General features: G+C 42.3%; 1 protein-coding gene across 1 annotated transcript in view; it reads left to right on the forward strand.

Moving 5' to 3' along the window:
• Positions 1-14677, forward strand: part of OCA2 (OCA2 melanosomal transmembrane protein) — a 361910-nt gene that overhangs the window by 50142 nt on the left and 297091 nt on the right. The window contains exon 2 of the mRNA XM_040227913.1: positions 10863-11132. Within this exon, the coding sequence (XP_040083847.1) occupies positions 10885-11132 (248 nt within the window). The 5' untranslated portion in view covers positions 10863-10884. The remainder of the gene's footprint in view (positions 1-10862; positions 11133-14677) is intronic.

Below are 14677 nucleotides of genomic sequence, written 5' to 3' on the forward strand. Positions count from 1 at the left end.
CATCTTGGTTCAGTTCAGTTCAGTTGCTTAGTTGTGTCCGACTCTTTAGGACCCCATGGACTGCAGCACACCAGGTGTCCCTGTTCATCATCTTGGTATTATCATCTATTTTCTTTCAAGTTGACATTTTCTTGGTTGTCACCGTGACAGGTGATTTTGACAGAAACTTGCTCATTTTGAGTATTATGAAGCTCCAATTCCAATTTAAACCTTCTGTTTAGCTGGTCTCCTTTGATATCACTTCAGCAGAAGGGCTGGTACTGCCTCATTCCTGCCAGGTAAGATTAGAAATCCAAGTTCCCCAGTTAGCCTACCTTGATATCAAGCTAGGGAAGGATTTCCTGCTATTTCTGGATGGTGGTGTGGGAGCTCCCTACTGAGCCCCTGCTGATACCTTCTTAGCTGGGAGGGATTAGGCCACCTCATTATTGCTCCGCATGTGGCCTCCAGGGACACAGTTGTGAGGTGGCCTTGTTATTGCAGTGGTGAAAGTTCTGACTCTCCACTTGGCCTCCTCTCACATTGCAATAACAAGGGCAAAGAGTTTCCCTTATTGCAAGGTGGGACTCAAGTTCAGGCTCCCCATTCATGGTCTCCACCTACATGAGGAGGCATGTATATGGAAGAGGTTGGACTTCCTAGTACCCAGGACAGATGAATGTTCCATCTCCCTATGTGCTTTCTTAGACACCACTCCAGTGGGGATGGGAGACTGGTCCGCTTATTACAGCCTGGTGAGGGTGGGAGTTTAGGTTTATCACTTGGCCTATGCTGTCTCATTGAATGTTGGTTTGCAGTGTTTGGCTGCAGTAGTTATTGTCTAAAAGCTCTCTAACCTACTAGGCTGCTGCATTCATGTTTCTTTGGCTAGAGAGGACAGGCTTTTCTTAGGGCTTTTTTTGATCTACATCTGTTGGTATTTCTAGGTTGCTGACTTCTTCAGCACCTTGCTTGGGATATATGAGACATGATAAAAATCCAAGGACACAGTCTCACTGCTGTGTCATTTCCCGGGTCCCTAACTAACCTGTTTGCCTTCTTCTGCCCACCTTTCAGAGTTTTCTTACTGAAATAAAAACAACTTCTTAGCAAATTGTTTTATATAAAATGTCAGATTTTTATTTGTACTTCATAGGAAGAAGAGGGAAAAATAGTTCTACTCTGTGTTTCTGGAAGCACAAATCCTCAGATGTAATTTTTTAGTGCTGACAATATGTTTGCATGCTTGCCTGAATGATTCAGGAGACAAGGAATAGAATTGTAACAAAGCAATCGAAGCAGGTGAGAGTGGGAGGTCTCCAGGGTACCTGGTAGGGCTGCAGGCAGGCATGTCCTTGGAAGGCTGGGTACTTTATTCTAATTGCTTCATTTTGTCAGTGTGGAACTTTTTTCTCTTGGAGACATTCCTTGCCCTTGCTGTGTTCTTCTCTGAATCTCAGTGTCTGGCTCTGGCTCAGGTTCTATGGTCAGCAACTTTTTGCTGAGTTTGGCCAATAGGAGAGTCTACTGAGGGATTGGGGAAGGGAAGAAAGGACAGGCCAGTACTTTGCTTTGCGCCACCCTGCTTTAGGAGGCATCTCTTCTGGGGCTCCAGCTCCTACCAGAAAGCCCCCCCTCCATGGTTCCTGCATTCATCTTCTCCCTCTGTCTCTCAGCCATGGTGGTGGAGGTCTCCTGCTGGTGCTAATCTCTGGCCTCTGGTTAGCTTTTCAGCATGTCCACCTCCCATGAAACCAGCTTCTGTGTTTATGTACACAGAACAGGTTTCCTTACTGGATCCTGGCTGACTCCCTCAGTGAGGAAAGGATGAGGCAAAGTCAGTGGCTGAGACTGGAAAAATGGGAAGATATATATGGGTTTGAGGAAGGAGACAGAGGAGAACAGGAGTGAAAATTGCCTTGGGAGATGCATTAACATTGCTGGGAAGTGCTGAGCCCATTGAGAATCCTGCATGTAGAGGTCAGATGAGACCAACAGCAGGACCCAGGGTTCTCTATGGCCACATTCAGCCATTTAACTGGTGGCTCAGGGTGGATGAGCCAGGTTTGAGGTCTTGCCGTGGGTGGCAGATAGACTCTGGGATGACCTCCATGATCCCCACTGCCTGGTGTTCACACTCATGTGTGATGACCCCTTGCCCTTAACCTGTAACTGGATTCCAAGCAGTGGAATATGGCAGAGGTGATGGATGGGCTGTTACTCCATAGCTGTAGGAAGCCTGTGGGAAGTAAGTGTGGCCTCCAGTCAATAGCCAGCAAGAAGCTAGGTCCTCAGTCTTATAGCTACCAGGAAGTGAATTCTGCCAATACTGAGTGATCTTGGAAGCTGATTCCTAACTGAATGACTCTTGAGTTCCAAAGCAAAAGATTGAACTAAGCCTTGTCCCTGATTCACTGAGATGCTGAGATTATAAATGTGTGTTGCTTTGAGCTACTATTATTGTGGTAATTTATTAAGCAGTAATAGAAAGCTCATATAACAGGTGAGCTTGACAGAATACAAGAGAAAGCAAGTAAAAGGAGGGTGTTTGCTGGACCACAAAATCTCAGTCGGGAAAGGGGAGTGAGAACGTGGAGGTGTTGGCTGATGTGGGAGCAGGTAAGTTTCCTGCTGGTGAGGCACTTAAGTAGCTGAGAGTCCAGGAAGTGGATAGTTAAGCCAAAAAATAGCAGCAAGTGTAGTCATGGAGGGGACATGGTGGAAGAGAGAGTGAGAGAGAGTGGTCACAGCTAGGTCTCAGATCTTCAAAAAATGAAGGGACATGCCGGGAAGACAGTAGCCATGAGGTAAGGGTGGATGCTGTATTGCAATGGCACCTGGAGTACTTTATGGAGGAAAGAAGAAGGCAGTGGAGAACTAAGAGGATAATTCTCTGAAGGGGAGCGAATGAGACCCAGTGTGTAATGAAATGTGGGCCCCTTGTTCAAAAAATGGGAAAAATGCCATTAATAGTATTAAAATATAAAGATTTTCTTTTCTTCCATAGTCTGTCAATTTTTCATGGTGTATTGCTATTTGGTATTATGATTCTAAAGAAAAATTAAACATAAATTTTTAGCATAAATTTTATTGTTCATCTTTATATTGTATAGCATCAGTTTAAAATACAAATGTGAGAGTATTTAACTTGTAGAGGGAATCACAGAAGTTGCATAATTTGTGTTTCCTGACTTAAATGTGCATATGGAGTTTGTTTTTACCAGACAAGGAAACATTGTGTCAAACTAACTCTAATATTTTTATTTTGCCTTTTGCTACAAGTACATTCTATCAACACTCTCTGCCTTCTGCTTACTGATGAGTAAGTCATCTTTTCAATGTAAGTAGTGGGTGAAAACAGGGAAATCATAGCAATAAGAAGATACTAAAACTTCCACGGTCATTTGGGTTTCTTCAAAAGTTGTTGCCTTTCTGTACTTGTAAATTTTTGTTCCACCAGAATGTATGGACTCTTGGGCTGTCAACACTCCACTTACTCAGTTTTAGACAAAGCACACTTACTTTATACTTGCTTGGAACTCCCACACATCCTGGGTCCCCCAGAATTTGTGATCATAGGGCATTGCAAGCCTCTGTGAATTGAGTGACAAGGAGTGGTGGATCCATGAATTGCTCTCATTCCACCTACAGGTGTGTACATTGCTTCCCAGTGCTGCAAATCCTATTCAACAATAGCTCACAGTGATTTTGGCTTCAAAGTGTCAATTAAAAATATGCATAATTTGAGAGCTGCAAGTTTTATTTGGAGCAGAAAGAGAACTACAGCCCAGGAGACAGCAACTCAGAGAGCTCTGAGAGACTGCTCCAAAGAGGCAGTCAGGGAAGGTCAGTATATAAGATTTTGGTGAAGAGAAAATTCACTTTCTCAAGGGGAGCATGTATGCCAGTGTTTTCTGGCCCTCTGTCAGACTAGGGAGGTGGGCACTCTGCTCCTTTCTCTCAGGGAACCCTGCAGGCCCCCAGGAGTGTTCCTGGTCATTGCTCACAGTGAACTTAATCTGTGTAGAAAACTTCCTGGGTACCAAGCCTTGTGTTGAGAACTTTAGGAGTCTTTGTCTCTCTTGAGCCCCTTTATGGCCCAGTAAGGTTGATGTCAGTAAGCTCCATTTATTAGAGAAGGAAATGGTGATCCACTCCAGTATTCTTGCCTGGAGAATCCCATGGACGGAGGAGCCTGGCAGGCTACTCATGGGGTTGCAAGAGTTGGACATGACTTAGCGACTAAACCACCACCACCACCACCAAGTGCTTACTTTACAAAAGGTTTCTGTTAGTCCCGAGTATAAGGTGAGTGTGCAGGAAAGAGAGCAAGCGAGCTGGGCAGTCAGGCAAGAAAAGGGAGGTTTATTAGAGGGAAAAGAGCGGGTGACTGGCCCTTAAGGAGAGCCAGCATTCTCCCTTTTGATGGAGTCCTTCTTATACCCCACCAATGAAAAATTCTCTGAAGAGATGGTCACATAGCTGGAGGTCTGGAATCTGGTGGTCTCACAGCTTTGAGAAGATAGGAGCCAGTGAGATAACAGCATGCCATTTGGGCAATTTGGTCAGTCTCACAGATCACTGTGATTTATTCTTTCTTTGTGAGGTCTACATAACAAGCCATCTTATCAATGAGACCCCATGTGGGCCCTATCAACGAGGAGCTGATGTTCCACGTGAAGGGATTTAGCGATTTTCTAGCTATGAAGAGATACAAGGATTGGGATCATGAAATCAGTTCCTGAAAATAACTAATTGTCTAAATACCTGTTCTACCAGATCCCCTGGAACACAGAGTGCCTCACTCCACCCTGAACTCTCTCAGGGGGTGTTGAAGGTCAAAAGCTACAGCAGCACAGGGTTCAATCTCTGCAGAAGCAGATGACAAATGCCTTGTTCAGTCGCTGGCAAATATTCTCAGCAAGTGCCAATTTGTAGTTGACAGGCAAGTGCCAATTTGTAGTTGACAAGAGCAACCTTTGATAGCAAACCATTCTGCTGCCAACCACAGGTAATTGTGGGGTTGAGGGATGCTGCCAACTATTATATAAACAAGTAGAATGATAAAAGGTTAAAACATAATCCCCAAAGTAAGACACCATAACCTTGCAAGTATAGTGATTTTTCGCATTTTTATAGTAGGTATTATTGATTCCAGATGTGTGTAGCAGTAAGCAGCAGCTTGCAGCAAGAAGCAGCAAGTGGTAGCTGGAAGCAGGGTCTTAGTTTCCTAGTCTGGGAGTCCTTACCACTGGACCACAGGAGCCAGCAGTTAGGGCTAAGGTCCATAGTCTTGCCTGCCCAGTCAAGAACTAATTCAGGTGAGGAGGCAGAAGATAAAGAGTAAAGTAAAAAGTTTATTGAAAAGAAAAGTACGTGAGGAAATGTGCATGGGCAAACTTAAGAGTCACACCTTTGGGAAATTTGAATCCTTTATAAACAGGCAGTTCTCTGGGTCTTTGTCTTCATTCAGGCCAATCACCTTGCTTTGTTCCCCTTGGTTAATTTGTCGAAGGACTCTCCCTTGGGGTGTGCATGCACACCCTAGCCAAGATGGGTCTTGAAGTGAAGGCTTCTGGGAGGAGCAAGACTCATTATGGCCTGGAATTAATCCTCTGACTTTTGACTCCTAGGAGACTTTTACATATGTAGTGTCTCCTTTATCAGACAGGGTTGTTTCCTTTCTTTGTCCTTGCCATGATTATTCCCTTGAGGTAAGACTGGCTATTTACCCTGTTTCTTCTGCTGGCTCTAATTTCCAAAACTGGAGACAATGTATCTCTTATCTCAAGAAATGCAAAGAGGAGGCTGGCTAATTGTAAATTCCTCAACTGAAGCCCACCTGTCTCTTAACTCAAGAATGCAAGCAGAAGGGTCGCTATAAATTTCTAACCTGGAGACCTTCTATTTCCTACGTCCTTATTGTTTTCTTACTGCAAGAGTATTATTTTGCTAGATGCGAAATTGTTAAAGTCATATCCTAGATAAAGACAAAGAAGAAAGCGCTAATCATCTGTATCTCTATCACACAGAAGTAGCCATACTTTGGAGGCTATGACCTTCTGGTCTGTTCCATGTATATTCTGCTGCTGCTGCTGCTAAGTCACTTCAGTCGTGTCCGACTCTGTGTGACCCCATAGACGGCAGCCCACCAGGCTCCCCCGTCCCTGGGATTCTCCAGGCAAGAACACTGAAGTGGGTTGCCATTTCCTTTTCCAATGCATGAAAGTGAAAAGTGAAAGGGAGGTCTCAGTCGTGTCTGACCCTCAGCAACCCCATGAACTGCAGCCTACCAGGCTCCTCCGTACATGGGATTTTCCATGGAGCGTATATTCTAGGTTTTACCAAGTCCAAGCTCCCTCTACTTGCTGCATGATGGGCCAATAAATACAAGCAAGATATTAAGACAAGGAAGACACTTTATTCAGGAAGCCAGCTGACTGGGAAGATGGCAGGCTCATGCCTTAAAATAACCAACTTGTCGGGGTCTGGGTGCCAGGTTCTTTTGTAGAGTCAGAGAGAAAGAAGCAATGAGGAAATAAAGTTGAAAGGCAGAAAAGAGGGAAAGGCAGAGGGGAAGTAAAGTGAAAGGGTATTCAATCTTACAAAACATCTCTAGGGGAGAGGAGTTCAGTTCAATTCAATTCAGTCGCTCAGTTGTGTCCGACTCTTTGTGACCCCATGAATCGCAGCACGCCAGGCCTCCCTGTCCATCACCAACTCCCGGAGTTCACTCAAACTCATGTCCATTGAGTCAGTGATGCCATCCAGCCATCTCATCCTCTGTCGTCCCCTTCTTCCCCTGCCCTCAATCCCTCCCAGCATCAGCCTTTTCCAATGAGTCAACTCTTTGCATGAGTTGGCCAAAGTACTGGAGTTTCAGTTTTAGCATCAGTCCTTCCAAAGAAATCCCAGGGTTGATCTCCTTCAGAATGGACTTGTTGGATCTCCTTGCAGTCCAAGGGACTCTCAAGAGTCTTCTCCAACACCAAAGTTCAAAAGCATCAATTCTTCGGCGCTCAGCCTTCTTCACAGTCCAAATCTCACATCCATATATGACCACAGGAAAAACCATAGCCTTGACTAGACGGACCTTAGTCAGCAAAGTAATGTCTCTGCTTTTGAATATGCTGTCTAGGTTGGTCATAACTTTTCTTCCAAGGAGTAAGCGTCTTTGAATTTCATGGCTGCAGTCACCATCTGCAGTGATTTTGGAGCCCCCCAAAATAAAGTCTGACACTGTTTCCACTGTTTTCCCATCTATTTCCCATGAAGTGATGGGACTGGATACCATGATCTTCGTTTTCTGAATGTTTGAGCTTTAAGCCAACTTTTTCACTCTCCTCTTTCACTTTCATCAAGAGGGTTCTTAGTTCCTCTTCACTTTCTGCCATAAGGGTGGTGTCATCTGCATATCTGAGCTTATTGATATTTCTCCCAGCAATCTTGACTCCAGCTTGTGCTTCTTCCAGTCCAGCATTTCTGATGATGTACTCTGCATAGAAGTTAAATAAGCAGGGTGACAATATACAGCCTTGATGTACTCCTTTTCCTATTTGGAACCAGTCTGTTGTTCCATGTCCAGTTCTAACTGTTGCTTCCTGACCTGCATACAGATTTCTCAGGAGGCAAGTAAGGTGGTCTGGTATTCCCATCTCTTTCAGAATTTTCCACAGTTTATTGTGATCCACACAGTCAAAGGCTTTGGCATAGTCAATAAAGCAGAAGTAGATGTTTTTCTGGAACTCTCTTGCTTTTTCGATGATCCAGTGGATGTTGGCAATTTGATCTCTGGTTCCTCTGCCTTTTCTAAAACCAGCTTGAACATCATGAAGTTCACGGTTCATGTATTGCTGAAGCCTGGCTTGGAGAATTTTGAGCATTACTTTACTAGCATGTGAGATGAGTGCAATTGTGTGGTAGTTTGAGCATTCTTTGGCATTGCCTTTCTTTGGGATTGGAATGAAAACTGACCTTTTCCAGTCCTGTGGCCACTGCTGAGTTTTTCCAAATTCGCTAGCATATTGAGTGCAGCACTTTCACAGCATCATCTTTCAGGATTTGAAGTCGCTCCACTGGAATTCCATCACCTCCACTAGCTTTGTTTGTAGTGATGCTTTCTAAGGCCCACTTGACTTCATATTCCAGGATGTCTGGCTCTAGTTGAGTGGTCACACCATCGTGATTATCTGGGTCATGAAGATCTTTTTTGTATAGTTCTTCTGTGTATTCTTGACACCTTTTCTTCATATCTTCTGCTTCTGTTAGGTCCACACAATTTCTGTCCTTTATCGAGCCCATCTTTGCATGAAATATTCCCTTGGTGTCTCTAATTTTCTTGAAGAGATCTCTAGTCTTACCCATTCTGTTCTTTTCCTCTGTTTCTCTGCATTGATCGCTGAAGAAGGCTTTTTTATCTCTTCTTGCTATTCTTTGGAACTCTGCATTCAGATGCTTATATCTTTCCTTTTCTCCTTTGTTTTTTGCCTCTCTTCTATTCACAGCTATTTGTAAAGCCTCCCCAGACAGCCATTTTGCTTTTTTGCAGTTGTTTTTTATTTTTACTTTATTTTGCTTTACAGTACTGTGTTGGTTTTACCATACATTGACATGAATCAGCCACTGATGTACATGAGTTGATCCCTGTCTCCTGTACAGTGTCACAAACCTCATTCCATAGTTCATCAGGCACTCTATCTATCAGATCCAGGCCCTTAAATCTATTTCTCACTTCCACTGTATAATCATAAATGATTTGATTTAGGTCATACCTGAATGGTCTAGCAGTTTTCCCTACTTTCTTCAATTTCTGTCTGAATTTGGTAATAAGGAGTTCATGATCTGAGCCACAGTCAGCTCCTGGTCTTGTTTTTGTTGACTGTATAGAGCTTCTCGATCTTTGGCTGCAAAGAATAAAATCTGATTTTGGTGTTGACCTTCTGGTGATGTCCATGTGTAGAGTCTTCTCTTGTGTTGTTGGAAGAGGGTGTTTGCTATGACCAGTGCATTATCTTGGCAAAACTCTATTAGTCTTTGCCCTGCCTCATTCCGTATTCCAAGGCCAAATTTGCCTGTTACTCCAGGTGTTTCTTGACTTACTACTTTTGCATTCCAGTCCCCTATAATGAAAAGGACATCTTTTTTCTATGTTAGTTCTAAAAGGTCTTGTAGGTCTTTATAGAACCATTCAACTTCAGCTTCTTCAGCATTACTGGTTGGGGCATAGACTTGGATTACTGTGATATTGAATGGTTTGCCTTGGAAACAAACAGAGATCATTCTTGTCATTTTTGAGATTGCATCCAAGTACTGCATTTTGGACTCTTTTGTTGACCATGATGGCTACTCCATTTCTTCTGAGGGATTCCTGCCCGCAGTAGTAGATATAATGGTCATCTTAGTTAAATTCACCCATTCCAGTCCATTTTAGTTTGCTGATTCCAAGAATGTCGACATTCACTCTTGCCATCTCTTGTTTGACCATTTCCAAAATGCCTTGATTCATGGACCTGACACTCCAGGTTCCTATGCAATATTGCTCTTTACAGCATCAGACCTTGCTTCTATCACCAGTCACATCCACAGCTGGGTATTGTTTTTGCTTTGGCTCCATCCCTTCATTCTTTCTGGAGTTATTTCTCCACTGATCTCCAGTAGCATATTGGGCCCCTACTGACCTGGGGAGTTCCTCTTTCAGTATCCTATAATTTTGCCTTTACATACTGTTCATAGGGTTCTCAAGGCAAGAATACTGAAGTGGTTTGCCATTCCCTTCTCCAGTAGACCACATTCTGTCAGACCTCTCCACCATGACTCCCCTGTCTTGTGTTGCCCTGCGAGCATGGCTTAGTTTCACTGAGTTAGACAAGGCTGTGGTCCTAGTGTGCTTAGACTGACTAGTTTCTGTGAGTGTGGTTTCTGTGTATCTGCCCTCTGATGCCCTCTTGCAACACCTACCATCTTACTTGGGTTTCTCTTACCTTGGGTATGGGGTATCTCTTCATGGCTGCTCCAGCAAAGCACAGCTGTTGCTCCTTACCCTGGATGAAGGGTATCTCCTCACTACCGCCCTTCCTGACCTTCAACGTGGGATAACTCCTCTAGGCCCTCCTGCGCCCACATGGTCACTGCTCCTTGGACATGGGGTTGCTCCTCCTGGCCGCCACCCCTGACCTTGGGCATGGGTAACTCCTCTTGGCCGCCACCCTTCAGGCATGGGGTCCTCCCGGCTTCTGCCCGTGACCTCAGACATGGGGTAGCTCCTCTCAGAGTGTGCCGGTCGCAGCCACCCACACTTAGGGGAGAGGAAGGGGTGTGTTAATCTCCTATTCACAGGTGGGCAGGGACAGATTGTCTCTCATGAGCTGAACAAAGGCACTGTAATTTACAGTCAGGCAGGGTTCTTTGAGGCAAACCATTATTTATGATTATAATGACAAAAGCAATGAAAAGCAAGTCAAAGAAAATTTCCAATGTGGAGTCAGAATTGGCTTCCTCTCTGCAACATATTTATTGCAAGAGATATATCCCATTGTACCAGTGGTGTTTACCACATTTTAAACGTTTCCCATTGTCAATATTTTTAGAGGATGTTTATTTTTGAATAGTGTTTTATACTGTGAAAGTCTCACAATTTACCCTAATTAATACTTTGTTGTTGAATAGTTAGGTCACTGCTAGTGTGAAATATGCTAAAATATTCATCCTTGGAGATGAGCATACATTGGAATATAATATTAGATATTAGAATGCTGAAACATGATAAAGTCCTTGTTATAAGAGGTCTTTTTACTATACCATTCAGTAGTATAAATTCCTTAAGGTGCAAATGATATTCCCAGTTTGCTTTTTATCAACAGCAGTTTCTTTCTGTTTGACCCCAGTGAGAAGAGTGGCAACAGAAACATGCACCTAGAGAACAAAGATGGCAGGCTGACCTCTGGCATGCTGGAGATGGAGCTACATCAGACATCTGCTCCTATGAGTGCTGGCCTGGGAGGGTCAGGGTTGGTGGAACTCAACACCAGCAACCACAGGCCACAGCAAGGAGTTGGCAAGGCAGGTTCCCTGAGCCCCTACCACAATGGGGCTGCTGGGCAGAGCTGCTGGGCTCCTGTGGACCAGGATTTTGGCTCATTCCTCAAGGAACGGTGGTGAGTTTAAAACAGTTTTACCTTATAAATGTGGAATTCACAAATACTGGATTTCCATGAACATAGTTCCCTTACATTTTTTTTGTGGGAAAAATTTCTAGATATTCTCCAAGACTCTTTCCAGCACTAGATCACTTTCCTGGACTGTTTTGAATGAATGCTGTTTCTAAAATGTGGCTAATGTAAATCCAAAAGGTAATAAAGATAGAAATCAGATTGGCCTCATCAACTGTGTACAAACTGTTTAGTTTTTCTTAGAGCTATTAAAATTAGGATATAGATACACAGGAAAGAAGAGTGTGTTAGTTGTCTAGTGTCAGATAACGTGTTAGTCACTCAGTCGTGTCTGACTCTTTGCAACCCCATGAACTATAGCCCGCCAGGCTCCTCTGCCCATGGAATTCTCCAGGCAAGAATACTGGAGTGGGTTGCCATTCCCTTCTCCTGGGGATGTCCCCGACCCAGGGATCGAAACTGGGTCTACATATTCCAAAATTTAGCATCTTAAAACGACACATGTTTGTTTCCTTACAGTTTTGTGAGTCAGAAATCTGAGCATTGCTTAGCTGGGTCCTCCACCTAAGGGTCTTTCACAGGCTGAGAACAAGCTGTCAGCAGAGGCTGACTGTCATTCAAGTGGGTAGGGTCTGCTTCCAAACTCATCATTGTTGGCTGTACTTAGTTCTTCCTGGGCAGATGGTCTAAGGTTCTCAGTTCCTTGCCAGGTGGCTTGCTCCATCAAGGCTAGCATGAGAGACAGTCCTTTGTAACCTAATCATAGAAGTAACTCCCCATCACTCTTACTGTGTTCTGTTTGTTAGAATGAGTCACTAGGTTGTGCCCACAATGTAGGGGATGGGATCACACACGGACGTGAACACCTGGAGTAGATTATTGAGGGCATGGCAGACAAAGGTTGCCTGTCACAAAAGTGAATGAATCTGCTTGGCAACACAGAAGACACAAGCGACATGAGTTTGATCCCTGGATCAGGAAGATCCCCTGGGATAGGAAATGGCAACCCACTCCAGTACTCTTTTCTGGAAAATTCCATGGACAGAGGAGCCTGGTGGGATACAGTCCATTGGACTGCAGACAGTTGGACACAACTGAGCACACACGCACATACACACACACACACACACACATTTTTAGTTTAGTTTAATAAAGCATATTCCATACTGTTTTTCATAATAGCTCCATCATTTTACATTCCCACCAACAGTGTATGAGGGTTCCCTTTTCTCCACATCCTTACCAACAATTGATATTTGTAGACTTTTGATGACAGCCATTCTGACAAGCCTGAGATGATATCTCATTTTGTGATTTTGACTTGCATTTCCCCGATGATGAGTGATGTTGAGCATCTTTTCACATGTCTGTTGGGCATCTGTATATCTTCTTTGGAAAATTATCTATTCAGGTACTCTGCTCATTTTTTAACCAGATTGTTTGGTTTTTTTGATGTTGAGCTGTGTGAATTCTTTTTATATTTTGGATATTAACTCCTTTTTGGATGTATCATTTGCAAATATCTTCTCCCATTAAGTAGGTGGCCTTTTTGTTTTGTTGATAGATTCTTTCACTGTGCAAAAGCTTTGATGTGTACATTTATTTTTACTTTTGTTTCCCTTGTCTGAGAAGACATATCCCCCAAAATATTGCCAAGACAGATGTCAATGAGCATACTGCCTATGTTTTCTTCTAGAATTTTATGATTTCAGGCCCTGCATTTAGTCTTTAATCCATTTTAAGTTTTTTTTTGTTGTTGTTGTTTTTGTTAGGTATGAGGAAGTAGTCTAGTTTGATTTTTTTTTTTTGCTTGTAGAGGTACAGTTTTCCCACTATTATTTATTGAAGAGGTTATCTTTTCCCCATTGTATACTCTTGCCTCTTTTATAATAGATTAATTGCCCATTTGAGTGTGGGTTTATTTCTGAGCTTTTCATTTCTTCTGTTTGATTGAGCTATGTATCTTTTGTGTATATGTGTGTGCTAGTACCATGCTGTTTTGATTTTTGTAGGTTTGTAGTATAGTTTGAAGCCAAGAAGTATGATACACCAGTTTTGCTCTTTTTAAAGTTTGTTTTGGCTATTGAGGGGTTTTTATGTTTCCATCCAAATTTTATATGGGATTCTATGGGAAATACTATTGGCATTTTGATAGGTCTTACATTGAATCTGTAGATTGCTTTGGGTAATATTAACATTAATACTTGGGTCATTTTAGCAATATTAATTCTTCCAATCCATAAGCACAATATATCTTTCCATTGTTTGTGTCATCTTGAATATCTTTCATTAATAAGTGTGGGTCTTTTACCTTCTTGGCTAGAGTCATTCCTAGGTGTTTTATTCTTTTTGATGCAATTGTAAATGGTATTGTTTTCTTGTTTTCTCTTTCTGATAGTTTGTTGTTTGTCATTGTTCAGTCGCTAAGTTGTGTCTGACTCTTTGTGACCCCGTGGGCTACAGCACACCAGGCTTCTCTGTCCTTCACTATTTCCCTGAGTTTGCTCAAACTCTTATCCATTGAGTTGATGATCAATGGCCATCCAACCATCTCATCTTATTCCACCCTCTTTTCCTTTTGTCTTCAGTCTTTCCCAGCATAAGGATCTTTTCCAGTGAGTAGGCTCTTCACATTAGGTAGCCAAAGTATTGGAGCTTCAGCTTCAGCATCATTCCTTCCAATTAATATTCAGGGTTGATTTCCTTTAGGATTGACTGATTTGATCTCCTTGCTGTCCAAGGGACTCTCAAGAGGTTCTCTAGCACCACAGTTCAGAAGCATAAATTATTCAGTACTCTACCTTTATAGTTTGTTGTTACTATATAGAAATGAACAGATTCCTATATATTAATTTTATATCTTGCCACTTTATCAAATTCATTGATAAGTTCCAGTAGATTTTTGATGTCATATTTAGGATTTTCTATTTACAGTATCATGTCTTCTGCAGTGACAGTTTTCTTTCTACATTTTCTATTTGCATTAAAAAATTTTTTCTTGCCTGGTTGCTGTAGCTATGAATTTCAACATTGTGTTGAATAATAGAGGTTCAAGAGGGCATCCTTGTCTTGTTCCTGAAGTTAGAAGTAATGCTCTCAGCTTTTACCATTGAGAAAGATGTTAGCTGTGGACTTTTCATATATGGCCTTTTCTATATTTATGTATGTTTCCTCCATACTCACTTTGTTCAGAGTTTTTATCATGAATAGATGTTGAATTTTGTCGAAAGTTTTTCTCTGCATCTATTGATGTGGTCATATAATTTTTATTCTTCAGTTTATTTTTTGTGATGTATAATCTTGGTTGATTTTTCCATCCTTGCATTCCTGGGATACTCACTTGATTATCATGCATGATCTTGTTAATGTATTTTTGAATTTGGTTTGTTAATAGATTTTTGAGGATTTTGTATCTCTGTTCACTGGTGAAATTGGCTTGTAATTTTCTTATTTTAATTTTAAAAGCTATCATTGCCTAGTTTTGGTATCAGAGTGATGTTGGCTTTGTAGAAAGAGTCCAGAAGTTTTTT

The sequence above is a fragment of the Oryx dammah genome, unplaced genomic scaffold (assembly GCF_014754425.2).
Source record: "Oryx dammah isolate SB20612 unplaced genomic scaffold, SCBI_Odam_1.1 HiC_scaffold_27, whole genome shotgun sequence".
NCBI classification, from domain to species: Eukaryota; Metazoa; Chordata; class Mammalia; order Artiodactyla; family Bovidae; genus Oryx; species Oryx dammah.